General features: G+C 44.2%; 1 protein-coding gene across 1 annotated transcript; it reads right to left on the reverse strand.

Moving 5' to 3' along the window:
* Window positions 1–19,246: 19,246 nt before the first annotated feature.
* On the reverse strand, window positions 19,247–23,059 carry LOC115116469 (extracellular calcium-sensing receptor). The gene is made up of 6 exons (XM_029644956.2): window positions 22,839–23,059; window positions 22,440–22,725; window positions 21,389–22,213; window positions 21,068–21,292; window positions 20,780–20,903; window positions 19,247–20,284 (listed from the first exon to the last, which is right to left on the reverse strand). The coding sequence occupies exons 1-6, from the start codon at window positions 23,057–23,059 to the stop codon at window positions 19,392–19,394; spliced, it is 2,574 nt and encodes an 857-aa protein (XP_029500816.2). The 3' UTR covers window positions 19,247–19,391.
* Between the last annotated feature and the right edge of the window lie 4,354 nt (window positions 23,060–27,413).

A 27,413-nucleotide genomic window follows, 5' to 3' on the forward strand; every position in this document is an offset into this window, starting at 1 on the left:
CGAACATCTGTCGTTCTGCCCCTGAACAAGGCAGTTAGGCCACAGTTCCTAAGCCGTCATTGTAAATAAGAATTTGTTCTTAACTGACTTGCCTAGTTAAATAAAGGTTAAATAAATAAATCAATAAATTAAATTAAAATGTTGGATAGGCTTCCATTAAAGAACACTCTCTGTGTTCTGTTAGACAGGTAACTCTTTATCCACAATATAGCAGGGGGTGTAAAGCCATAACACTCTCTGTGTTCTGTTAGACAGGTAACTCTTTATCCACAATATAGCAGGGGGTGTAAAGCCATAACACTCTCTGTGTTCTGTTAGACAGGTAACTCTTTATCCACAATATAGCAGGGGGTGTAAAGCCATAACAGATACATTTTTCCAGCAGCAGACTATGATCAATAATGTCAAAACCCTCACTGAAGTCTAAAAAAACAGTCCCCACAAACTTTTGCTCATATATTTTTCTCAGCCAAACATCAGTCTTTTGTAAAAGTGCTGTGCTTGTTGAATGTTCTTCCATATAAGCGAATAGAATAATGCCGAAAGTCTGTTGTCAATTTGTTTACTGTAAAATAGCATTGTATCTGGTCAAACAATATTTTTTCCAAAAGTTTACTAAGGGTTGGTTGCGACTTGAGCCAGTTAAGGGGGCTTTACTATTTTTAGTTAAGGGAATGACTTTTGTTTCCCTAACCCCGAGGGAACACACGCTTTCTAGTAGCCTTAAATTGAATATATGGAAAATAGGAGTGGCAATATCATCCGGTATTATCCTCAGTAATTTTCCATCCGTTGTCAGACCCCGGTAGCTTGTCATTGTTGATAGACAACAATACTTTTTTGACCTCTTCCACACTCACCTTACCGAATTCAAAATTACAATGCTTGTCTTTCATCATTTGGTCAGATATACTTGGATGTGTAGTGTCAGCGTTTGTTGCTGGCATGTCATGCTTAAGTTTGGTAATCTTGCCAATGGAAAAAATCCTTAAAGTAGTTGACAATATCAGTAGGTTTTGTAATGAATGAGCCATTTGATTCAATGGATGATGGAGCTGCCTTTTTGTCCAAAATGCCATTTAAAGTGCTCCAAAGCTTTTTACTATCATTCTTCAAGTCATGTTTCTTTGTGTCATAGTGTAGTTTCGTCTTTGTCACACTGATTTGCGTTGTTTGTTTCTATGTTTTGTTTGGTCTGGGTGTGATAGGAGTGGGCATTCTATGTTGTATGTCTAGTTTGTCTATTTCTATGTGTTTTGGCCTGATATGGTTCTCAATCAGTGGCAGGTGTACAGTCAAAAGTACATTTACAATACTTAGCAGGACAGGAATATGGTCAAATTCACAAACATCAAGAGAACATCCCTGGTCATCCCTACTGCCTCTTATCCGGTGGACTCAATAAACATACATGCTTCATTTGTAAATGATGTCTGAGTGTTAGTGTGTGCCCTGGCCGTCTTAAATAAAATAAAATAAATACAATTGTGGTGTCTGGTTTGCTTAAAATATAATGCATGTGAAATTATGTAAACTTTTTATTTTACTTTTCATACTAGGGTACATTTTAGCAATTAAATTATTTAAAACCAAATAGTTTTAGACTTTGACTCAAATAGTATTTTACTGGGTGACTTTCACTTTTACATGAGTCATTTTCTTTTAAGGTATCTTTACTTTTACTCAAGTATGACAATTGGGTCTTAAAATACGTCTGTAAAAAAGGCATTTATGTATTGCATTTTTTATACATTTGCAAAAATGTATAAAAACCTATTTTCGCTATGTGATTATGGGGTATTGTGTGTATATTGAATAAGAAAACATTTAATTTAATTAATGTTAACCTCTTAAGTCGACCCTCTACTTTTTTGAACATTCTGTTAAAAATCGCGCAACATTTCAGCGCCCTGCTACTCATGCCAGGAATATAGTATATGCATTTGCTTAGTCTGTGCGGATAGAAAACACTCAGACGTTTATAAAACTGGTTAAATCACTGCTGTGGCTTTACCAGAACGGCATTTACATCGAAAAGCACAGGAAAAACTGATCACTGAAAATGGGAAAATATATCCATGCGCTACTTGAACCCATTGATAAAGGTGAACCACAATTAATTGACTGAGGTTGCAGTACCTACAGCTTCCACACGGTGTCTAGAGTCTTGTCATTTCCCTTCGAGTTTTTTCTTGGTCAAACACATACAGGGCACCGTATCTCCTCAGGTCTAGGACCGGATATTTTCGTTGAGTTTCTAGCCGGACATTTTTCCAGACGGACAGCTAATGATCTTTACATCGCCTCCTGATGAATTTTATCGCTTATTAACGTTTACTAATACCTAAAGTTGCATTACAAATGTTTTTCGAAGTGTTTTGTGAAAGTTTATCGTCGACTTTTTGAATTTAAAAAAATGACGTTACGTTTTGAAACGATGTTTTTTTCGTTTATCACACAGTCTACATATAACGATATCTAGGCTTTATATGGACCGATTTAATCGAAATAAAGACCCAAATAGTGTTTATGGGACATCTAGGAGTGCCAACAAAGAAGATGGTGAAAGGTAATGAATGTTTTCTATTTTATTGTGCGGTTTGTGTAACGCCGAAATGCTAATTATTTTGTTTACGTCCCCTGTGGGTCTTTTGGGGTGTTACATGCTATCAGATAATAGCTTCTCATGCTTTCGCCGAAAAGCATTTTAAAAATCTGACTTGTTGCCTGGATTCACAACGAGTGTAGCTTTAATTCGATACCCTGCATGTGTATTTTAATGAACTTTTGAGTTTTAACTAATACTATTAGCATTTAGCGTAGCGCATTTGCATTTCCAGAGCTCTAGTTGGGACGCAAGCGTCCCGAGTAGAAGCAAGAGGTTAAGGCTGTAAGTAACAAAAGGTGGAATAGTGGATCTGAATCGTTTCCTGAATGCACTGTATGCACATGGGCTTTTTTCACACACTTTTCTGGAATGCTTGATTTTTTTCTATGGCTTTACTGGGAAGCTTAGCAGAGGTAGACATGCTCAAGTTATTTATGTTAGTGCAGAGTGATCTGCACACAGTGGACATCCTTCTAGAGCACACCGCCTCAGTGCTAAAAGTATAACTCTGCATACAATAGCTGTAGGATCAGCAGAGGCATTCAGGGCAGTAAGAGGGACATACAGTATATTAGGTTATCTACATTGTGTATTCCAACGCCCCTGGGATAATGTACATTTGCTGAAGAATTATGACAACTCAGCGAAACAACGTTAGGTTTGAAATTAGCTGAGCTTGGTTCATTGATAAGTCATTGTCTCAACGCAGCCTTATAATGCTGTGAAAGTATCTAGAAATCCAAATGATTTCGGGGGATCCCATCCTGTATCCTCCTTTATAAGAGCTTTGTCAATAAACTTGTCAATAAATGTTACACCAACAGAGCTGCAAGAGTCTCGTAACCAGTTATGAAGGGCTAAACTTCTGCTGAACCGTTCAATGCCACAATTTAGGGAGGGCATAGGGTCAGATATTATGTGGTGTTTGTAGGTGTCAGCTTAACACAACTCCAAAAAACAAAATATATAAAATAATCCAAGTGGGTACAAAACCCGTCGCGCACCAACACATAACTTACACATAACATACAATCAAACAATCCCTGACAAAGACATGAGGAGAAAGAGAGGGTAAATACACAATGTAATTGATGGGATTGAAACCAGGTGTATGTAAGACAAGACAAACCAATGGAAAATGAAAAATGGATCAGCGATGGCTAGAAGGTTGGGGACGTCGCCCGTCAAACGCCGCCCGAACAAGGAGAGGGACCAACTTCGGCGGAAGTCGTGACAATTGAACTTCCCAATAGAGTGGCTGGAGAAGGGAATTGAGAAATCCCCCTATTCACATTAGTTGAGGTCCAGACCTCCCACAGCAGGCAGTGCCCATTCAGATCCAGAGAGAGGGAAAGTAACCGAAATCGATGACGAAGCCGCTGCTGGAGTCAGCGTAGTTGTACCTCAGACACAGGCAGTCTCAGCGATGAATGTGCAGGTAGATCAGGCACCAGTCCAGTGCTGATTGGAACACTTCAATCTGTCATCATGTCTTTGCCGTCATTAATGCCATGACGATTATTTTATGAAATCAATTAACTACATTTCATTATTACGGGATAGGGGGCAGCATTTTCACTTTGGATGAATTGCGTGCCCACAGTGAACTGCCTCCTACTCTGTCCCATATGCTAATATATGCATAGTATTATTAATATTGGATAGAAAACACCCTGAACTTTCTAAAACTGTTTGAATTATGTCTGTGAGTATAACAGAACTCATAGGGCAGGCAAACTTCCAAACAGGAAGTGGAAATTCTGGGGCTGGTTGATTTTCAACTCATCGCCTATTCACATCCAAATAAGATATGGATCTGTTAACACTTCCACTAGATGTCAACAGTCAGGAGAATGTGGAATGAAGCCTCTAGTGTGATGTGGGACCGGATGGCAGCTATTTGAGTCACTGGTCTGGCAGAAAGCCATTTCCTGGTTATGCAGAGTAGCCATGACTCTGTAGACAAAATGAATGCTCCGGTTGGAACGTTATTGGATATATATGATAATAACATCCTGAAGATTGATTCTCTACTTAGTTTGACCAGTTTATTCGACCTGGAATATAACTTTTTGAAGTTTTCGTCCGAGTTCGCCTGAACCAGCGCCAACTTTTGGACATGTGAACTAACCGTGCTAGCAAAAGCAGCTAATTGGACACTAGTAATGGACATTATGGAACAAAACAACGATTTATTGCGGAACTAGGATTCCTTGCACTGCATTCTGATGAAAGATCATCAAAGGTAAGGGAATATTTATGATGTAATTTCGTATTTCTGTTGACTCCAACATGGCGGAGAAATATATTTACTTCTGAGCGCCGTCTCAAATTATTGCATGGTATGCTTTTTTCCTAACGTTTAAAAAAAATCTGACACAGCGGTTGCATTAAGAACCAGTGTATCTTTAATTATATGTAAAACATGTATCTTTCGTTAAAGTTAATGATGAGTATTTATGTTATCTGACGTAGCTCTCTGTAAATAATCAGGATATTTTGGAGGCATTTCTGAACATGGCGCCAATGTAAATCGAGATTTGTGGATATAAATATGCATATTATCGAACAAAACATAAATGTATTGTGTAACATGATGGCATATGAGTGTCATCTGATTGTCACGTTCTGACCTTCGTTCCTTTGGTTTTGTCTGTGTTTTAGTATGGTCAGGGCATGAGTTGGGGTGGGCAGTCTATGTTTGATTTTTTATGTTGGTTTTTGAGTTCGGCCTAGTATGGTTCTCAATCAGAGGCAACTGTCAATTGTTGTCCCTGATTGAGAATCATACTTAGGTAGCCTGGGTTTCAATTTTGGTTTGTGGGTGTTTGTTTCCGTGTGAGTGTTTGGGCCACATGGTACTGTTTCGTTTTGTTCACATCGTTAATTGTTTTGTTCCAGTGTTCAGTTTGCTTATTAAAAAGACATGAACACTTACCACCCTGCACCTTGGTCCTCCTCTCTATCTCCAGAAGACATCCGTTACAGAAACACCCACCACCAAAGGACCAAGCAGCGTGGTAAGGAGCAGCAGCAGGAGAGGCAGCGATATTTGGAGAACTGGACTTGGAAGGAGATTCTGGACTGCAAAGGACCCTGGGCACAGCCAGGGGAATATCGCCGCCCCAAATCAGAGCTAGAGGCAGCGAAAGCAGAGAGGTGCCGGTATGAGGAGGCAGCACGGCAGCGCGGCTGGAAGCCCAAGAGGCAGCCCCAAAAATGTATTGGGGGGGACACACGGGGAGTGTGGCGAAGTCAGGTAGGAGACCTGCGCCAACTCCCCGTGCTTACCGTGGAGAGAGAGGGCGTCGTACTGGTCAGGCACCGTGTTATGCGGTGGAGAGCAAGGTGTCCCCAGTACGCGTGCTTAGCCCGGTGCACTACATCCCAGCTCCCCGTACCGGCCGGGCTAGAGTGGGCATCGAGCCAGGTGCCATGAAGCCGGCTCTGCGCATCTGTTCTCCAGTGCGTCTCCTCGGGCCGGCGTACGTGACACCAGGCTTACGCATGGTGTCCCCGGTTCGCCAGCACAGCCCAGTGCCGGCTATTCCACCTCGCCGCACTGGCCTGGCTACAGGGAGCATTAAACCAGGCAAGGTTAGGCAGGCTTGGTGCTCAAGAGCTCCAGTGCGCCTTCACGGTGCGGTCTATCCGGTACCACCTCCACACACCAGCCCTCCGGTGGCAGCCCCCCGCACCAGGCTGTCTCTCCGTCTTATCCCTACAGGTGCTCCCACCTGTCCAGCGCTGCCAGAGCCTTCCTCCTGCCCAGTGCTGCCAGAGTCTCCCGTCTGTCCTGAGCCGCCAGAGTCTCCCATTTGTCCTGAGCTGCCAGAGTCTCCCGTCTGTCCTGAGCCGCCAGAATCTCCCGTCTGTCCTGAGCCGCCAGTGTCTCCCGTCTGTCCTGAGCCGCCAGAGTCTCCCGTCTGTCCTGAACCGCCAGAGCTGCCAGTCTGTCCTGAGCCGCCAGAGCTGCTAGCCAGCCAGGAGCTGCCAGAGCTGCCAGTCAGCCAGGAGCCGCCAGAGCCGTCAATCAGCCAGGAGCTTCCAGAGCCATCAGCCAGCCAGGAGCTGCCAGAGCCGTCAGTCAGCCAGGAGCCGCCAGCCAGCCAGGAGCTGCCAGAGCCGTCAGTCAGCCAGGAGTTGCCAGAGCCGTCAGCCAGCCAGGAGCTGCTAGAGCCGTCAGTCAGCCAAGTGAGGCCAGAATCGCCCTTCACTCCGGAGCTGCCGGAGTCTCCCGCCTGTCTGGCTGGCCTTCGGAAGCTTTCACTCAGGTAGATAGCAAATGTTCCTTTTTTCCCAAAATATTATTTTTGTAGGCGAAATAGCTCCCGTTTCTTCATCATGCTTGGCTGAGAAATCGACCGGAAAATGCTGCAATTATAACGTCAAACTTTTTTCTACATTTGCTCCATAATATCGACAAAAAATGCAAATTTTGGGATGAAAAACGTTCCCGTTTAAGGGATGGGTAGCGGTCAAGAAGTTTTAACCAATATACTTGAAAGATCAAAGAAACAAACATATGTGTAGGATGAAGGTTGAATGGAAAAAGGTTAAAACACTGCTGGATTCTGGCAGTACCCTGGTCCTTGCAAACCTAGTGCAAACTCATAAACGGGATACAAGTCAGGATATCAGTGTTACGTGCATTCATGTGGATACCCGTCTGTACCCCACAGGCTTAGTGAGCATACAAACCGAGGTGTGCTGGATTATGAGGTCGGCGTGATCCAGAAGATGCCATATGATGTAATACTGGGTAGATACTTTCCTAACTTTGCAAAGTTAGGCCAAAAGAACGACATACTTGAGAGGCCAACAACGCTGATCAAGCAGGAAGTAGCATGTATCCTTCAACCAAAGCCAAGAAAACGGGGCACCCAGGGGCCAACCTCACAGGTGCTAGTAGGGGAGGATGAGGAAGAAGTGGCAGACCTTGTTGATAACAAGCAGCCCGGTACTAGTGGGACTGGGGTCGATCTGAATCCAGTGGATGACTCTCTAGAACCAGTAGACCTGGCAGGGTCCCTGACCAATTTCGGAACGCCCAAAACCAGGATCCAACCCTGCAGCAAGCCAGAACAGATGTGCAGGTCGTAGATGGTACTCCCATAAATGATGGGATGATGACTAATAGTTTTCCCCACATCACAATGAAAAATGTTTTGGTGTACAGAGTCTCAAAAATAGGGGTTGATGTGGTAGAACAGGTGTTGGTCCTCACCCGGTACCGGAGGACAGTACTGGATCTAGCTCATGGGCACATTCTGGGTGGGCACCTTGGTATCGATAAAACGCGAGACCGGATTGTAAGGAAGTTTTACTGGCTAGGAATTCAGGCTGAAGTGGCTCGGCATTGTGGAGAGTGCCCGGAGTGCCAGTTAACAGCTCCCTGACCAGCTGTTAGAAGCCCGTTAGTGCCACTCCCCATAATCAAATCGCCATTTGAGAGGATAGTGACAGATATAGTGGGCCCACTACCCAAATCTGCCAGAGGGCACCAATACATTCTGGTCATTCTATATTATGCCACTCGCTATCCAGAAGCCATTCTCGGACAATGGCTTCCAAAAATATTGCCAAGGAATTAGTGCTCCTGTTCACCAGGGTAGCTGTTCCAAAGGAGATCCTTACTGACCAGGGGACCCCCTTTATGTCCCGCCTTATGTCGGACCTTTGTAAATTGTGGTAGGTGAAATAGTTGAGGACATCGGTTTACCATCCATAGACGGATGGGCTGGTTGAGAGATTCAACCATACCCTGAAGTCAATGCTCATGAAGGCAATCGATAAGGATGGGAAAAACTGGGATTGCATGTTGCCGTATCTGATTTTACATTTACATTTAAGTCATTTAGCAGACGCTCTTATCCAGAGCGACTTACAAATTGGTGCTTTCACCTTATGACATCCAGTGGAACAGCCACTTTACAATAGTGCATCTAGGTCTTTTAAGGGGGGAGGGGAGAAGGATTACTTTATCCTATCCTAGGTATTCCTTAAAGAGGTGGGGTTTCAGGTGTCTCCGGAAGGTGGTGATTGACTCCGCTGTCCTGGCGTCGTGAGGGAGTTTGTTCCACCATTGGGGGGCCAGAGCAGCGAACAGTTTTGACTGGGCTGAGCGGGAACTGTACTTCCTCAGTGGTAGGGAGGCGAGCAGGCCAGAGGTGGATGAACGCAGTGCCCTTGTTTGGGTGTAGGGCCTGATCAGAGCCTGGAGGTACTGAGGTGCCGTTCCCCTCACAGCTCCGTAGGCAAGCACCATGGTCTTGTAGCGGATGCGAGCTTCAACTGGAAGCCAGTGGAGAGAGCGGAGGAGCGGGGTGACGTGAGAGAACTTGGGAAGGTTGAACACCAGACGGGCTGCGGCGTTCTGGATGAGTTGTAGGGGTTTAATGGCGCAGGCAGGGAGCCCAGCCAACAGCGAGTTGCAGTAATCCAGACGGGAGATGACAAGTGCCTGGATTAGGACCTGCGCCGCTTCCTGTGTGAGGCAGGGTCGTACTCTGCGGATGTTGTAGAGCATGAACCTACAGGAACGGGCCACCGCCTTGATGTTATTTGAGAACGACAGGGTGTTGTCCAGGATCACGCCAAGGTTCTTAGCGCTCTGGGACGAGGACACAATGGAGTTGTCAACCGTGATGGCGAGATCATGGAACGGGCAGTCCTTCCCCGGGAGGAAGAGCAGCTCCGTCTTGCCGAGGTTCAGCTTGAGGTGATGATCCGTCATCCACACTGATATGTCTGCCAGACATGCAGAGATGCGATTCGCCACCTGGTCGTCAGAAGGGGGAAAGGAGAAGATTAATTGTGTGTCGTCTGCATAGCAATGATAGGAGAGACCATGTGAGGTTATGACAGAGCCAAGTGACTTGGTGTATAGCGAGAATAGGAGAGGGCCTAGAACAGAGCCCTGGGGGACACCAGTGGTGAGAGCACGTGGTGAGGAGACGGATTCTCGCCACGCCACCTGGTAGGAGCGACCTGTCAGGTAGGACGCAATCCAAGCGTGGGCCGCGCCGGAGATGCCCAACTCGGAGAGGGTGGAGAGGAGGATCTGATGGTTCACAGTATCGAAGGCAGCCGATAGGTCTAGAAGGATGAGAGCAGAGGAGAGAGAGTTAGCTTTAGCAGTGCGGAGCGCCTCCGTGATACAGAGAAGAGCAGTCTCAGTTGAATGACTAGTCTTGAAACCTGACTGATTTGGATCAAGAAGGTCATTCTGAGAGAGATAGCGGGAGAGCTGGCCAAGGACGGCACGTTCAAGAGTTTTGGAGAGAAAAGAAAGAAGGGATACTGGTCTGTAGTTGTTGACATCGGAGGGATCGAGTGTAGGTTTTTTCAGAAGGGGTGCAACTCTCGCTCTCTTGAAGACGGGAGGGACGTAGCCAGCGGTCAGGGATGAGTTGATGAGCGAGGTGAGGTAAGGAGAAGGTCACCGGAGATGGTCTGGAGAAGAGAGGAGGGGATAGGGTCAAGCGGGCAGGTTGTTGGGCGGCCGGCCGTCACAAGACGCGAGATGTCATCTGGAGAGAGAGGGGAGAAAGAGGTCAGAGCACAGGGTAGGGCAGTGTGAGCAGAACCAGCGGTGTCGTTTGACTTAGCAACGAGGATCGGATGTCGTCGACCTTCTTTTCAAAGTGGTTGACGAAGTCATCTGCAGAGAGGGAGGAGGGGGGGAGGGGGAGGAGGATTCAAGAGGGAGGAGAAGGTGGCAAAGAGCTTCCTAGGGTTAGAGGCAGATGCTTGGAATTTAGAGTGGTAGAAAGTGGCTTTAGCAGCAGAGACAGAGGAGGAAAATGTAGAGAGGAGGGAGTGAAAGGATGCCAGGTCTGCAGGGAGGCGAGTTTTCCTCCATTTCCGCTCGGCTGCCCGGAGCCCTGTTCTGTGAGCTCGCAATGAGTCGTCGAGCCACGGAGCGGGGAGGGAGGACCGAGCCGGCCTGGAGGATAGGGGACATAGAGAGTCAAAGGATGCAGAAAGGGAGGAGAGGAGGGTTGAGGAGGCAGAATCAGGAGATAGGTTGGAGAAGGTTTGAGCAGAGGGAAGAGATGATAGGATGGAAGAGGAGAGAGTAGCGGGGGAGAGAGAGCGAAGGTTGGGACGGCGCGATACCATCCGAGTAGGGGCAGTGTGGGAAGTGTTGGATGAGAGCGAGAGGGAAAAGGATACAAGGTAGTGGTCGGAGACTTGGAGGGGAGTTGCAATGAGGTTAGTGGAGGAACAGCATCTAGTAAAGATGAGGTCGAGCGTATTGCCTGCCTTGTGAGTAGGGGGAAGGTGAGAGGGTGAGGTCAAAAGAGGAGAGGAGTGGAAAGAAGGAGGCAGAGAGGAATGAGTCAAAGGTAGACGTGGGGAGGTTAAAGTCGCCCAGAACTGTGAGAGGTGAGCCGTCCTCAGGAAAGGAGCTTATCAAGGCATCAAGCTCATTGATGAACTCTCCGAGGAACCTGGAGGGCGATAAATGATAAGGATGTTAAGCTTGAAAGGGCTGGTAACTGTGACAGCATGGAATTCAAAGGAGGCGATAGACAGATGGGTAAGGGGAGAAAGAGAGAATGACCACTTGGGAGAGATGAGGATCCCGGTGCCACCACCCCGCTGACCAGAAGCTCTCGGGGTGTGCGAGAGCACGTGGGCGGACGAAGAGAGAGCAGTAGGAGTAGCGGTGTTGTCTGTGGTGATCCATGTTTCCGTCAGAGCCAAGAAGTCGAGGGACTGGAGGGAGACATAGGCTGAGATGAACTCTGCCTTGTTGGCCGCAGATCGGCAGTTCCAGAGGCTACCGGAGACCTGGAACTCCACGTGGGTCGTGCGCGCTGGGACCACCAGATTAGGTGGCTGCGGCCATGCGGTGTGGAGCGTTTGTATGGTCTGTGCAGAGAGGAGAGAACAGGGATAGACAGACACATAGTTGACAGGCTAGAGAAGAGGCTACGCTAATGCAGAGGAGATTGGAATGACAAGTGGACAGCACGTCTCGAATGTTCAGAAAGTTAAGCTTACGTAGCAAGAATCTAATTGACTAAAATGATTAAAATGATAGAGTACTGCTGGGGTAGGCTAGCTGCGTTGTTGACACTACCCTAATCAAGTCGTACCGTTGAGTGTGAAGTTTCTACAATGCTGCTTATCGGGAGCTAGCTGGCTAGCTAGCAGTGTTGGTTACGTTACGTTGCGTAGGAGAACGACAATAGCTGGCTAGCTAACCTAGAAAATCGCTCTAGACTACACAATTATCTTTGAAACAAAGACGGCTATGTAGCTAGCTATGTAGCTAGCTACGATCAAACAAATCACACCGTTGGGACTGTAATGAAATGAAGTGAAAAAGTGATACTACCTGTGGAGCGACGCGGAATGCGACCGGAATGCGAAAGTTCTATTCAGTAGACGTTGGCTGGCTATTGGCTAGCTAGGAGTGTCTCCTACGTTAAGGACGACAAAATAGCTGGCTAGCTAACCTCGGTGAATTTAAGATAATCACTCTAAGACTACACACTCTAAACTACACAATTATCTTGGATACGAAGACAGCAAAGACAACTATGTAGCTAACTAATACTACACTAATCAAGTCGTTCGGTTGAGTGTGATAGTTACTACAGTGCTACGGTAGCCGGTGAACGTATGCTAGCTGCTAGGCAGATAGGAGGGCGACGAAATACGATAATAACGCAATTATCACTCTAAGACTCCACACTCTAAGCTACACAATTATCTTGGATACGAAGACAGCAAAGACAACTATGTAGCTAGCTATGTAGCTAGCTAACACTACACTAATCAAGACGTTCAGTTGAGTGTGATAGTACTACAGTACTACGGTAGACGGTGAATGTGTTGGACAGATAGGAGACGACGAAATACGATAATTACGCAATTATCTTTGATACAACGACGACTATGTAGCTAGCTAAGAGGAAATTGCTAAGATTAGACAAATCAGACCGTTGTACTATAATGAAATGTAATGAGATGTAATGAAAAAGTTATACAACCTGCAGACCGAAGCGCGGATGCGACCAGATCGCTCCAACCCGGAAGCACATAATGTTTGCCATTAACCTGTTGGTAATAGGGGGCAGAATTTTCATTTTGGGAAAAAAAACGTTCCCGTTTTAAACGGTATATTTTGTCAGGACAAGATGCTAGAATATGCATATAATTGACAGCTTTGGATAGAAAACACTCTAACGTTTCCAAAACTGTAAAGATATTGTCTGTGAGTATAACAGAACTTATGTTGCAGGCGAAAGCCCCATATTTTGAAAGCGCTGTATTCCAATGAGTCCCTATTGAGCTGTGAATGTCCTTTCAACGAGCTTACGCTTTCTACATATTCCTCAAGGTGTCTACAGCATTGTGACGTAGTTTTACGCATTTATGTTGAAGAATAGCCATAGGCGGCTACATTGCGTAAGTGGTCACATGATGGCTCCCAGGGTGACTCTCGCATAAAATACAGAGGTAGCGATTACTCCAATCGGTCCTACTGAAAAACGAATTGTCCCGACAGATATATTATCAAATAGATATTAGAAAAACACCTTGAGGATTGATTATAAACAACGTTTGCCATGTTTCTGTCGATATTATGGAGCTAATTTGGAATATTTTTCGCCATTTTCGTGGCTGCAATTTCCGGACGATTTCTCAGTCAAACGTGAAGAACAAACGGAGCTATTTTGCCTAAAAAAATAATATTTTGGGAAAAAATTAATTTTGACTATCTACCTGGGAGTTTCATGAGTGAAAACATCCAAAGTTCATCAAAGGTAAACAATTTAATTTGATTGCTTTTCTGATTTTCATGACAAGGTTGCCTGCTGCTAGCAAGGCATAATGCTATGCTAGTCTATGATAAACTTACACAAATGCTTGTCTAGCTTTGGCTGTAAAGCATATTTTGAAAATCTGAGATGACAGGGTGATTAACAAAAGGCTAAGCTGTGTTCCAATATATTTCACTTGTGATTTTCATTAATAGGAAGATTTTCTAGGAAGATTTGTGTCTGATGCCTTATGCTAATTAGTGTCAGGCGATGATTACGCTCCCGGACCCTGGTTTGAGAGTCACAAGAAGTTGAGGTTCATCAAGCCTCGCTTGGGTTTTCCCCCTTTGAGCTGGTATATGGGAGGCACCCACAAGGAATCTTAGACATCGCCCGCAAAATCTGGGAGCACCAATCCCCCCGTATACTAGTGTCGTAGAGCACGTCACAGCAATGCAAGACAGGATAGCCACAGTCATGCCCATCGTCAGAGAGCACATGAGACAAGCTCAAGAGCACCAGTGGCACACACCAGCGGCACATCCAGAAAAATAGAGATGTGTTTTCAGAGGGACCTGGCCGAACTGAGGTTACGGCTCATGATATCGTTTCCCTACCAGGGAGAAAAGTGAGCATGAGGCCATATTGGCTACCTGAGGCTCGACAGGCTCGACAAGCCGCAATTAGAGCAGTGATGGAGAAAATGTTGGTAGCTGGAGTGATCGAAGATTCACATAGTGAGTGGTCTAGCCGAATTGTGATGGTCTCCAAGCCCGATGGGTCTTTGCGGCTCTGTAACGACTTTCGGAAGGTAAATGAACTCTCCAAGTTTGATGCCTACCCCATGCCCCTAGTAGATGAAATACTGAGAAAATTGGTTGGTACATTACGACCTTGGACCTAACCAAAGGGTACTGGCAAATTCCTCTGACCCCCAGAGCCTAAGAAAAGGCAGCCTTTGCTACCCCTGATGGTTTGTGTCAGGACACCGTCATGCCATTCGGCTTACACGGGGCCCCAGCCACGTTTCAACTGCTAGTGGACAAGGTCCTAAAACCGCACCAAGCGTACGCCGCAGCTTATTTAGATGATGTGGGGATCTACAGCCCAGATTGGGAATCCCACTTACCCCAGGTAAAGGCAGTGTTAGATGCACTTAGGAAGGCAGGGCTCACGGCAAACTCTGCCAAGTGTTAGGTGGGGTTAGAGGAAACAGAGTATTTGGGATACACCGCGGGAAGAAGGTTAATTAAGGAGAATTGTGTGTGAAGTTCCATGTATAATAGTCATATCTTTATCAATGTTTATTATGAGTATTTCTGTAAACTGATGTGGCTCTCTGTAATATCATCGCATGTTTTAGAACTACTGAACATAATGGGCCATGTAAACTCAGGTTTTTGATATAAATATGCACTTTATCAAACAACACATACATGTATTGTGTAACATTAAGTCCTATGAGTGTCATCTGATGAAGATCATCAAAGGTTAGTGATTAATTTTATCTCTATTTCTGCTTTTTGTGACTCCTCTCTTTGGCTGGAAAAAAATGGCTGTGTTTTTCTGTGGCTTGGTGGTGACCTACCCAAAGAGGGCAATGCCATGACAGAACGACAACACCTTTTCCCCCTCAGGAGACTGAAAAGATTTGGCATGAGTCCCCAGATCCTCAAAAAGTTCTACAGCTGCACCATCGAGAGCATGATGACCTGTTGCATCATCGCCTGGTATGGCAACTGCTTGGCATCTGACCTTAAGGCGCTACAAAGGGTAGGGCGTACGGCCTAATACTAAACATAACTGGGGCCAAGCTTCCTGCCATCCAGGACCTATATAATAGGCACTGTCAGAGGAAAGTCTAGAGGTGAAAAAAACGCACATCTATTTAGGCAAGGTGCTGGCTAGCGTAGTGGAACACTTAAAAACATAAAGGAGAGCCGCGCACTCTAGGAGCTCGGATGCAAAAATGTTTATGTCCAATGTTTCGACAAGAAAGTTGTCTTCATCGGGGTATAATGACAAACACTGTGAGATGACTCATTTATATAGTGTCAAAAGACACACAGGTGTCTGTAATCATGGCTGGGTGTGGCCTGATATCTTTGGTTGATTCTCATATATTAAAATAGCATTAAAAAAACATAAATGGATAGCGTACGATCATAGATTCAATTTGGCTACGTCAGAGGAAAGCCCATCAAATTGTCAGAGACTCCAGTCACCAAAGTTATAGACTGTTTTCTCTGCTACCAGACTCTGCTACCAGACCCACGATGCGTTCGGAAGTCAATGATCAGAATACTATGATCAGAATACAAAGATCAGAATATTAAAGCTGCATGAACTGTCAAGTCTCGACTAACTTGAATCAGATTAATGAATCAGTTGATTGCAAAGGATGACACATTGCTATGCAATGATTCCTTATCAGTATGTATAATCAATATACACTACATGACCAAAAGTATGTGGACACCTGCTTGTCGAAACATCTCGTTCCAAAATCATTGGCTTTAATATGGAGTTGGTCTCCACTTTGCTTCTGTAACAGCCTCCACTCTTCTAGGAAGGCTTTCCACTAGATGTTGGAACAATGCTTCCACTCTTCTAGGAAGGCTTTCCACTAGATGTTGGAACATTGCTGCAGGGACTCGCTTCCATTCAGCCACAAGAGCCTTACACAAACCCAAACCGAAGACCATTAGTGTTGGGCGATTAGACCTGGCTCGCAGTCAGCGTTCCAGTTCATCCCAAAGGTGTTCGATGGGGTTGAGGTCAGGACTCTATGTAGGCCAGTCAAGTTCTTCCTTACCGATCTCGACAAACCATTTCTGTATGGACCTCGCTTTTTGTCATGCTGAAACAGGAAAAGGATTTCCCCAAACTGTTACCACAAAGTTGGAAGCACAGAATCATCAGACGGTGAAGCGTGATTCATCACTCCAGAGAACACGTTTCCACTGTTCCAGAGTCCAATGGCGGCGAGCTTTACACCACTCCAGCCGACACTTGGCATTGTGCATGGTGATCTTAGGTTTGTGTGCGGCTGCTCGGCCATGGAAACCCATTTCATAAAGCTTTCGACAAAAGTTATTGTGCTGACATTACTTCAAGAGGCAGTGTGGAACTCAGAACTAGGTAGTGAGATTTTTAAGCGCTTAAGCACTCGGTGGTCCCTGTGAGCTTGTGTGACCTACCACTTCACGGCTGAGCTATTGTTGCTCCTAGACTTTTCCACTTCAATAACAGCACTTACAGTTGACCAGGGCATCTCTAGCAGTGCATATGTATGACAAATTGACTTGTTGGAATGGTGTCATCCTATGACGGTGCCACATTGAAAGTCACTGTGCTCTTCAGTAAGGCCATTCTACTGCCAATGTTTGTCTATGGAGATTGCATGACTGTGTGCTCGATTTTATACACCTGTCAGCAATGGGTGTGGCTGAAATATATCTGAATCCACTAATTTGAAGGGGTGTCTACATACTTTTGTATATATAGTTTATTTTATTAGTAATAACGTTTGTAATACATTCTCCACTGAGTTATGAGCAATATTGACCATGTACCATATGTTAAATATTTATCTAAGGTTAGGAAGAAGTTATTCTGAAATAAAACAGGACAATCTTCATGAGATTTTATGATGAGTTACTGTATGTATAAACATTTGACTTATCTGCACACATCTTGGTAAAACAAGTATATACTGTAATTAAACAAGCAGTACACAGAAGGCTGAGTAGTACTTTCCCTTTGCTCAGCAGCAGCAGGGGGGATGAAAAATGATACGTTATACAGTATTTGACAAGTAGTGTAGTACAGAAAATACATATTTTTCAAACGTGAATATTTAGCACTCAGCAATCTGCGAAGACATTTCTTTAATAACCTCTTAAGTCGACCCTCTACTTTTTTGAACAATCTGTTAAAAATCGCGAAACATTTCAGCGCCCTGCTACTCATGCCAGGAATATAGTATATGCATTTGCTTAGTCTGTGTGGATAGAAAACACTCAGACGTTTAAAAAACTGGTTAAATCACTGCTGTGGCTTTACCAGAACGGCATTTACATCGAAAAGCACAGGAAAAACTGATCACTGAAAATGGGAAAATATATCCATGCGCTACTTGAACCCATTGATAAACGTGAACCACAATTAATTGACTGAGGTTGCAGTACGTACAGCTTCCACACGGTGTCTAGAGTCTTGTCATTTCCCTTCGAGTTTTTTCTTGGTCAAACACATACAGGACACCGTATCTCCTCCGGTCTAGGACCGGATATTTTCGTTGAGTTTCTAGCCGGACATTTTTCCAGACAGACAGCTAATGATCTTTACATCGCCTCCTGATGAATTTTATCGCTTATTAACGTTTACTAATACCTAAAGTTGCATTACAAACGTATTTCGAAGTGTTTTGTGAAAGTTTATCGTCGACTTTTTGAATTTAAAAAAATGACGTTTGTAAAAAAATGAACAAAGAAGATGGTGAAAGGTAATGAATGTTTTCTATTTTATTGTGCGGTTTGTGTAACGCCGAAATGCTAATTATTTTGTTTACGTCCCCTGTGGGTCTTTTGGGGTGTTGCATGCTATCAGATAATAGCTTCTCATGCTTTCGCCGAAAAGCATTTTAAAAATCTGACTTGTTGCCTGGATTCACAACGAGTGTAGCTTTAATTCGATACCCTGCATGTGTATTTTAACCTGTTGCTTCTACTCGGGACGCTTGCGTCCCAACTAGAGCTCTGGAAATGCAAATGCGCTACGCTAAATGCTAATAGTATTAGTTAAAACTCAAAAGTTCATTAAAATACACATGCAGGGTATCGAATTCCAGCAATTGTTAACAGTGAGCCGAATTAGATAAGACCGAGCATTCAACTCCCACAGCATCCCCATGTTGTCTAGAGTCTTGTGAATGGAATCCTCTTTGATTCTTGGTTGAACCGAAAGAGGGGCACGACTTACCTCCGGTCTCCGCCCAGATCATTCCGGAAGAGCTCTCTCCTGAAATTTTTTCCAAGACGACAGCTAATGATATTTACATCGCCTACGGATGATTTTTATCGCTTATTAACGTTTACTAATACCTAAAGTAGCATTACAAACGTATTTCGAAGTGTTTTGTGAAAGTTTATCGTCTACTTTTAGAATTTTAAAAAATGACGTTACGTTGTGAAATCGCTGTTTTTTTCGTTTATCACACAGTCTACATATAACGATATCTTGGCTTTATATGGCCCGATTTAATCGAAATAAAGACCCAATAGTGTTTATGGGACATCTAGGAGTGCCAACAAAGAAGATGGTGAAAGGTAATGACTGTTTTCTATTTTATTGTGCGGTTTGTGTAACGCCGAAATGCTAATTATTTTGTTTACGTCCCCTGCTGTGCTTTTCTGTTGTAGTGTATTGGTGCATGCTATCAGATAATAGCTTCTCATGCTGTCACCGAAAAGCATTTTAAAAATCGGACTTGTTGCCTGGATTCACAACGAGTGTAGCTTTAATTTGATACCCTGCATGTGTATTTTAATGAACTTTTGAGTTTTAACTAATACTATTAGCATTTAGCGTAGCGCATTTGCATTTCCAGAGCTCTAGTTGGGACGCAAGCGTCCCAAGTAGAGGCAACAGGTTAACCAGTTTTTTAAACGTCTGAGTGTTTTCTATCCACACAGACTAAGCAAATGCATATACTATATTCCTGGCATGAGTAGCAGGGCGCTGAAATGTTGCGCGATTTTTAACAGAATGTTCAAAAAAGTAGAGGGTCGACTTAAGAGGTTAATGAACTTTTGAGTTTTAACTAATACTATTAGCATTTAGCGTAGCGCATTTTGCATTTCCAGAGCTCTAGTTGGGACGCAAGCGTCCCGAGTAGAAGCAACAGGTTAAAGTGCTAGCTACACGAAAGAAAAGCTCATTTAATAATCAAGTCATACATCCTTTAATAGCCACAGCTGAGCACGGCACAAGTGTTTGTTTCAATTCCTCCCCATGACATGTTTCTTGGTATTTTTCTCTGGTTTTATAAAAAGTATATAACATTTTGGAGCAAAAATACAAATCAATAATCCAAAGGCGGAAGACAGAATAGCAAAGATCTCCACAGCTACAGTGAACTTCCCAGGAGAGCTGACATAAGCTGGGATAAAGGTGATCCAGACTGCACAGAATATGAGCATGCTGAAGGTGATGAATTTGGCCTCATTGAAGTTGTCAGGCAGCTTCCGAGCCAGAAAAGCCAGAACCAAGCATATCCCTGCAAGAATACCTATATATCCCAACACTGCATAGAATGCAGTCTCAGAACCAGTATTACATTCTAGAACTATCTTCCTATGACTATATCTGAAGTCCCTGTAAGGTGGGTTCAGGTTTAGCCAGAGCACACAGATAAATATCTGAACCACGGTGCAGGAGCACACGATGATCCTCTGCTGGGAGGGCCCAAACTTCCCCGCCACGCTGTTGCCGGGAAGGGTAGCCCTGAAGGCTGTTACCACCACGATAGTCTTGCCCAGCATGCAGGAGATGCAGAGGGCAAAGGTCACCCCGAAGGCGGTGTGGCGCAGCATGCAGGTCCAGGCGGTGGGCCTGCCGATGAAGGTGAGGGGACAGAGGAAGCACAGGAAGAGAGAGAACAGCAGTAGAGAGCTCAGCTCAGAGTTACTGGCCTTGACCACTGGTGTGTCCTTATAGTGGATGAACACCAGCATGGTGGCAAACGACAGGCAGGCCCCAAGCAGGGACACCATAGTAAGAGCGATTCCCATTGGTTCGTGGTAAGACAGGAACTCGACTGTTTTCAGGATGCATTGGTCCCTCCCGTCGTTGGACCAGTACTCCTGTGGACAGGGGCTACAGTCCGCTGCTCCTGAATAACTCACACACAACACCAGCTTATAGTTCATTAACAGCACAAATTAGTTTTCATTTTGACTGTTGATACCTGTTGATATTGCAGTGTGTTGACTGTAAACCTACCTGTTGACATTGCAGTGTGTTAACTGTAAACCTACCTGTTGATATTGCAGTGTGTTGACTGTAAACCTACCTGTTGATATTGCTGTGTGTTGACTGTAAACCTACCTGTTGATATTGCCGTGTGTTGACTGTAAACCTACCTGTTGATATTGCTGTGTGTTGACTGTAAACCTACCTGTTGATATTGCCGTGTATTGACTGTAAACCTACCTGTTGATATTGCCGTGTGTTGACTATAAACCTACCTGTTGATATTGCTGTGTGTTGACTGTAAACCTACCTGTTGATATTGCCGTGTATTGACTGTAAACCTACCTGTTGATATTGCCGTGTATTGACTGTAAACCTACCTGTTGATATTGCCGTGTATTGACTGCTGGCTTACCCGTTGCATTGGCTATTGTCCCATCAGCACAGGGGATGCAATCAAAACAGCAGACAGATTTTCCTTTGATTTGGGCTTTTCTGGTTCCAACAGGGCAGATTTGAGAGCACACTGCTACAGGAATCTAATGAGGAAGGTAAATATGTATAGTAGTGGTATTATATTATATTGTTATTAGTCGTAGTAGTATACATGTTCGCAATTTTCCATGCAAATACTGTAAATAAATAAATTATTGTAATGTATCTTTCTACCCTAAATATTTTGTAAAAGGTGTGTTGCTATAGCTACCAGTTTCCCTGTCCTCCAGACTATGCTATCTTCCTGGATGCTGAGCTCGTAGGCCTGGTTAGCAGCTAAGCCAAACTGGCCCACAGTCACATGCTGCACCTGCCCTGCCCTCAGCTGCCAGTTGATGACGTCATACGAGGCAGGTGGGTCTCCATTTTCGTCAAAGAACACAGCCTCACCGAATTGATTTATGAAATGCACAGTCTTCAGTTGATCACTGACCTATCGATTAGAAGAAGGAGATAGATGAATGTTTTTGTATGAATAGTAGTAGGACAAGAAAAAAGCCAATGCTTTTTATCCCCCTCCTCAGCTCACCTCGTTAGGCTGTATCTGTGATAGATTTACACATGATCTCATCGTGCCTTCCCTTTCTTTTTTGCAAAATATTAAGTGATGAAGGGCGTGTGCAACAGCATACACTGCCTTATACACATTATAAGACACTCTCAGCTGTGTGACATTGAAGAACAGATCCTGTGAGTCCACAAGTGTCTCCGCTCCAGTACACGTCTTACTGCTCCTCTCAGAGACTGAGGGCTCACTGGCTGAGAGAGGCCGACAACCCACCATCTTCTCCCAGAAATCACTCACAAAGGCAGCCTTTCGATCTGTGTATGGACTGATGCCCATGAGAAAGTGTCGTAGCTTTGGGATGGCCATCTTTCGCACCACAAATCCTATGGCACCACCGAAGGAGCTATATATTTCAGGGGTGGAGGGCCGGGCTGCTGTGATCCAAGCCTCGCTGGCGATCCACTGAATGTGCGTTATGTTCTGCCTCACCACCTCCCTCATCAGAGGGTAAAGGTCACCCTCAGGAACAAATGACAGGATGACTTGGACTGTTGATTGTTTGATCATGTCCACCACATCAAGGATTTTACTGCTTGGGTAGGTTCGTAACACGGTCCCAACGAACGCAATGCAAACCCCAAGTTTTTTAACCTCTTCAGTGAAGGCTTGGACCCCATTCCGGCCATAGTCATTATCGGACTGTATCGCCCCAATCCAAGTCCAGCCAAAGTGCTTGACCAGGGCTGCTAAAGCCTTTGCCTGATGGTAGTCGCTGGGGATGGTGCGGAAGAATGTGGGGTATTTACCTTTATCACTCAGACATGCACATGTAGAGAAGTAACTGACCTGATAAAATGCAGAAAAAAATCAAATAATAATAGGACGAAGAAGAAAGTCAATGAAAAGCTTTCTATCTTTACTCTAAGTATTATTTTTGATTTAAAAGCTTTACAATTATGCGAACACATCACACACCTGACATGCAAACATTACAGGATATCAAGTACATCGGTATTGTACACCTTTTCAATATAGCTAGACACCCGTCATAAATGAAGCATGTGGCTCTTACCATTGGCACTCTGAATGGTCCCAGTGTTCCAGCCACAGCCAGGGACTGAGAGGAGCCTGATTCAGCTATTAGGGCAGATATAGTAGGTAGGCATGGGGCAGTGGGCTCGATCTCCTCTGGACTGCTAACCAACGTCAGAGCAGCCCGTAACGTATTGGTGGGAGATGCACACGAGTCAAGGATCCGGTAGCCTAGGGAGACGTTGGGTAGTAGACTACTGTCTTTGTTTATTTCATCAATCGCAAACATCATCACTTGGGTCCAGCGAAAGGCCCGCAAGTCAAATCTGCCAGAGCAGGTTTTCAGGAGAAGAAAAGGGTAAAAAAAAGAGTTAATAATCCGAATGAACAGACATACACACAACTGTTATCTCATGGTACAGAAGAGAGACACACTTACCCAGCACACTTCACTTTATCAGGCTCCTTCACAAAAGAGGCACTGCTGTCCTCTTGTTTGTTGAATACAGGGAAAATGCCCCCTATCATGACATCCCCTGCTTTGAACAAACTAGGCATGTCAAACCGGCCCAATAGTTCACAGGCAAACACTGTGTGGATGCAAAGCAATGGCAATGAGCCGAGCATGACCCTCTTAGTCCACACATGATCGCTCAGCATCTTGTGACCGGGTTCCGTTCTATGTCTGGGCTTTATATACACCTCTGTTCCTGTTGGGGATGTGTGTGTGTTGGGGACAGGCAGGAGGTGTGCCCACTGGAAAACGTCCTTAGTGATGCTTCTCCCAGAGGGTTCAGCACTGGCATTCTTGGATTGGCACCACTTGGCAAAAATCGTGGGTACAACAATATGATATACACATGGCTTAAAAGGGACTATAGAACAATAGAGAATAAAGAACCTATCTATTTCTATTGTAGAGGGGGACTAGAACCTTCAAAAACACGGAATTCTCGATAAAAACATTTTAACGGCTTTATGGAACAAAAACATGGTAGTAACACTTTACAGTAAGGATTTTTAAATAGCTACCACACATTTACAGTAAGGATCTTTAAATAGCTACCACACATTTACAGTAAGGATCTTTAAATAGCTACCACACATTTAAGCTAACTTTACTGGACTTGACTTGGCAAAATGTATCTGAAGTTTATTTTAGGAAAAGCGAAGAATAGATTACAGTTTGTCCTGGCACTCAGGGCGAGGAACCATCTACCATCTATTAGAAAGGGAACGAGGCATCATGGCCGTGTTTGTAATATATAGCAGTACCGGTGTGGCCAGAAGAGGGCGCCACATGCCTGTTTCTAATGTGAGGTTGCTTGAAATCCTCTTGATAAGACAAATATATTACTAATATCATCAATATCAATACATCATAGGACGTTTTTGTGCTCATTCACTAGTTCTTACATGATTAAGTAGAATCCTGTTGAGTAAGTATGCTAAAGGGTTACATTTTGACAATGTGGCCCTTTATGTTTATAGCACCACAGTATCTCTACTTGCACATTCATCTTCTGCACATCTATCACTCCAGTGTTTAATTGCTACATTGTAATTACTTCCCCACTACGACCTATTTATTGCCTTACCTGCCTAATCTTACCTCATTTGCACACACTGTATATAGATTTTTTCTATTGTGTTATTGTACCAGGTAGGCAAGTTGAGAACAAGTTCTCATTTACAACTGCGACCTGGCCAAGATAAAGCATAGCAGTTCGACCCATATAACAACACAGAGTTACACATGGAGTAAAACAAACATACAGTCAATAATACAGTAGAAAAATAAGTATATATATACAATATATACAATATATACAATATATACAATATACAATGACACTTTTATAGGATTTGATGTCCCATTACAGACAGGTGCATATAACAAAACATATGATATTGTGATAACTATAAACGTTTATACTAACATCACAGATCTGAGGTCAAAAGGATGTGTATTTCCTGTAATTCTTGTGAAAACGTTAAATGTAGTAGCACATTCTGTCCACCATAAGTAAATTAGCTTCAAATAAATCATTCCCAATGTCAAATGTAGAACGTTCAAAATGTTGAACATAAAACCCCAACAATGATATATATATTTCTTACTACTTTAACCATGGAGAGGGTTTAAAAATTCTTGCAATCAGGGGCGAGTGGGGTACGGAAGCAATCTTTCCTCATTGAAAACCATGCTGCCAAGCCTGATTTCAGGCATTAACGACACACATAAAGAGTTGCTTTGTCGTTGAGATTTTTCCTGCATGCAAACTTGTAGTGTATTCAAGGTTTAAAAAGGCTTCTAACGTTTGTAATTTCAGACTTGTATGTACTGTATAAATAAATACAATATAAATATATAATATTTATATATAATATGTATAATATATATAATATATATAATATTTATATATAATATGTATAATATATATAATATAAACATGTCCAACCGGCTTCACAACAGCAGAACACATGTAACCACGCCAGCCCAGGACCTCCACGTCCAGGTTCTTCACCTGCGGGATTATCTGAGCCCAGCCACCCAGACAGCTGATAAAATTGTGGGTTTGCACAACCAAAGAATTTCTGCACAAACTGTCAGAAACCGTCTCAACCCACCAGATACAATCCTAAATCCGTAAACACGGGCACCCTCATGGATATTATCCTGACCAGCTTGCCCTCCAAATACACCTCTGCTGTTTTCAATCAGGATGTCAGCATTCACTGCCTCATTGCCTGCATCCACTATGGGTCCGCGGTCAAACGACCACCCCTCATCACGGTCAGACTTTCCCTAAAACACTTCTGCGAGCTGGCCTTTCTAATCGACCTGGCCCGGGTATCCTGGAAGGAGATTGACCTCATCCCGTCAGTCGAGGATGCCTGGTCGTTCTTTAAAGGTAATTTTCCCACCATCTTAAATAACCATGCCCCTTTCAAAACAAAAATAGAACATAGAACAGATATAGCCCTTGGTTCACTCCAGACCTGACTGCCCTTGACCAGCACAACAACATGCTGTGGCGGACTGCAATAGCATCGAATCGTCCCCGCGACATGTAACTGTTCAGGGAAGTCAGGAACCAATACACGCAATCAGTCAGGAAAGCAAAGGCTATCATTTTCAAACAGAAATTTGCATCCTGTAGCTCTAACTCAAAAAAGCTTTTGGACACTGTAAAGTCCATGGAGAACAATAGCACCTCCTCCCAGCTGCCCACTGATAAATCCATGATAATCGAAAATTTCAATAAGCATTTCTCTACGGCTTGCCGTGCTTTCCTCCTGGCTACCCCGACCCCGGCCAACAGCTCTGCACCCCCCGCAGCTACTTGCCTGAGCCTCCCCAGCTTCTCCTTCACCCAAATCCAGATAGAATATGTTCTGAAAGAGCTGCAAAACCTGGCCAGTACAAATCAGCTGGGCTAGACAATCTGGACCATCTCTTTCTAAAACTATCTGCCACCATTGTTGCAACTCCTAACCCCTGAGATCACTAAAGATTGGAAAGCTGCTGCGGTCATCCCCTTCTTCAAAGGGACACTCTAGGCCCAAACTGTTTTATACCTACCTATATCCATCCTGCCCTGCCTTTCTAAAGTCTTCAAAAGCCAAGTTAATAAACAGATCACAGACCATTTCGAATCCCACCGTACCTCGGCTGTGCAATCTGGTTTCAGAGCTGGTCTCTGAATGAGTGGACACTGCAGTGTCCCAGAGCTTTTTCATGCGCCGTGACCGAGAGCGGGCCTTTCTTGTTTTCCTTTTATATTGACAAAGCTTTTATCCGGTTGAAATATTATTGATTATTATGACTAAAAACAACCTGAGGATTGATTATAAACATCGTATGACATGTTTCTGCAAACTTTACTGATACATTTCAGATTTTCCGTCTGCCTGTTGTGAATGCCTTTGATACTGTGGATTACAGAACAAAACGTGAGAACAAAACAGAGTTTTTTTGGATATAAAGAGGGACTTTAACAAAACAAACATTAATTTAGTAAATGGGAGTCTTGGGATTGCAACCATATGAAGATCATCAAAGGTAAGTGATTAATTTTATCGCTATTTCTGACTTTTGTAACTCCTCTAATTGGCTGGTTACTGTTTGTAATTATTTATCTGCTGGGCGCTGTTCTCAGATAATCGCATGGTTTGCTTTCGCCATAAAGCCTTTTTGAAATCCGACACATCGGTTGGATTAACAAGAAGTTAATCTTTAAGCCGATGTATAACACTTGCGGATGTTTTATGAATTTATATAATGTTTTTGAATTTGGCGCACCACAATTTCACTGGATGCTGGCCAGGTGGGACGCTAGCGTCCCACAGACCCTAGAGAAGTTAACTAACCTCCGAACGAGTTTCAATGCCATACAACACTCCTTCCGTGGCCTCCAACTGCTATTAAACGCTAGTAAAACCAAATGCATGCTTTTCAACCGTTCGTTGCCCGCACCTGCCCGCCCGACTAGCATCACTACTCTGGACAGCTCTGACCTAGAATATGTGGACAACTACAAATACGTAGGTGTCTGGCTAGACTGTAAGCTCTCCTTCCAGACTCATATCAAACATCTCCAATCCTAAATCAAATCTGGTATCGGCTTTCTATTTTGCAACGAAGCCTCCTTCACTCACGCCGCCAAACTTACCCTAGTAAAACGAACTATCCTACCAATCCTCGACTTTGGCGATGTCATCAACAACATAGCTTCCAATACTCTACTCAGCAAACTGGATGCAGTCTATCACAGTGCCATCCATTTTGTTACCAAAACCACCCACCACTGCGACCTGTATGTCCCGCGAGACATATTCATCGCCAGACCCACTGGCTCCAGGTCATCTATAAGTCTATGCTAGGTAAAGCTCTGCCTTATCTCAGTTCGCTGGTCACGATAACAACACCCACACGTAGCACGCGCTCCAGCAGGTATATCTCACTGGTCATCCCTAAAGCCAACACCTCTTTGGCCGCCTTTCCTTCCAG

The sequence above is a fragment of the Oncorhynchus nerka genome, linkage group LG14 (assembly GCF_034236695.1).
Source record: "Oncorhynchus nerka isolate Pitt River linkage group LG14, Oner_Uvic_2.0, whole genome shotgun sequence".
Lineage (NCBI taxonomy): Eukaryota > Metazoa > Chordata > Actinopteri > Salmoniformes > Salmonidae > Oncorhynchus > Oncorhynchus nerka.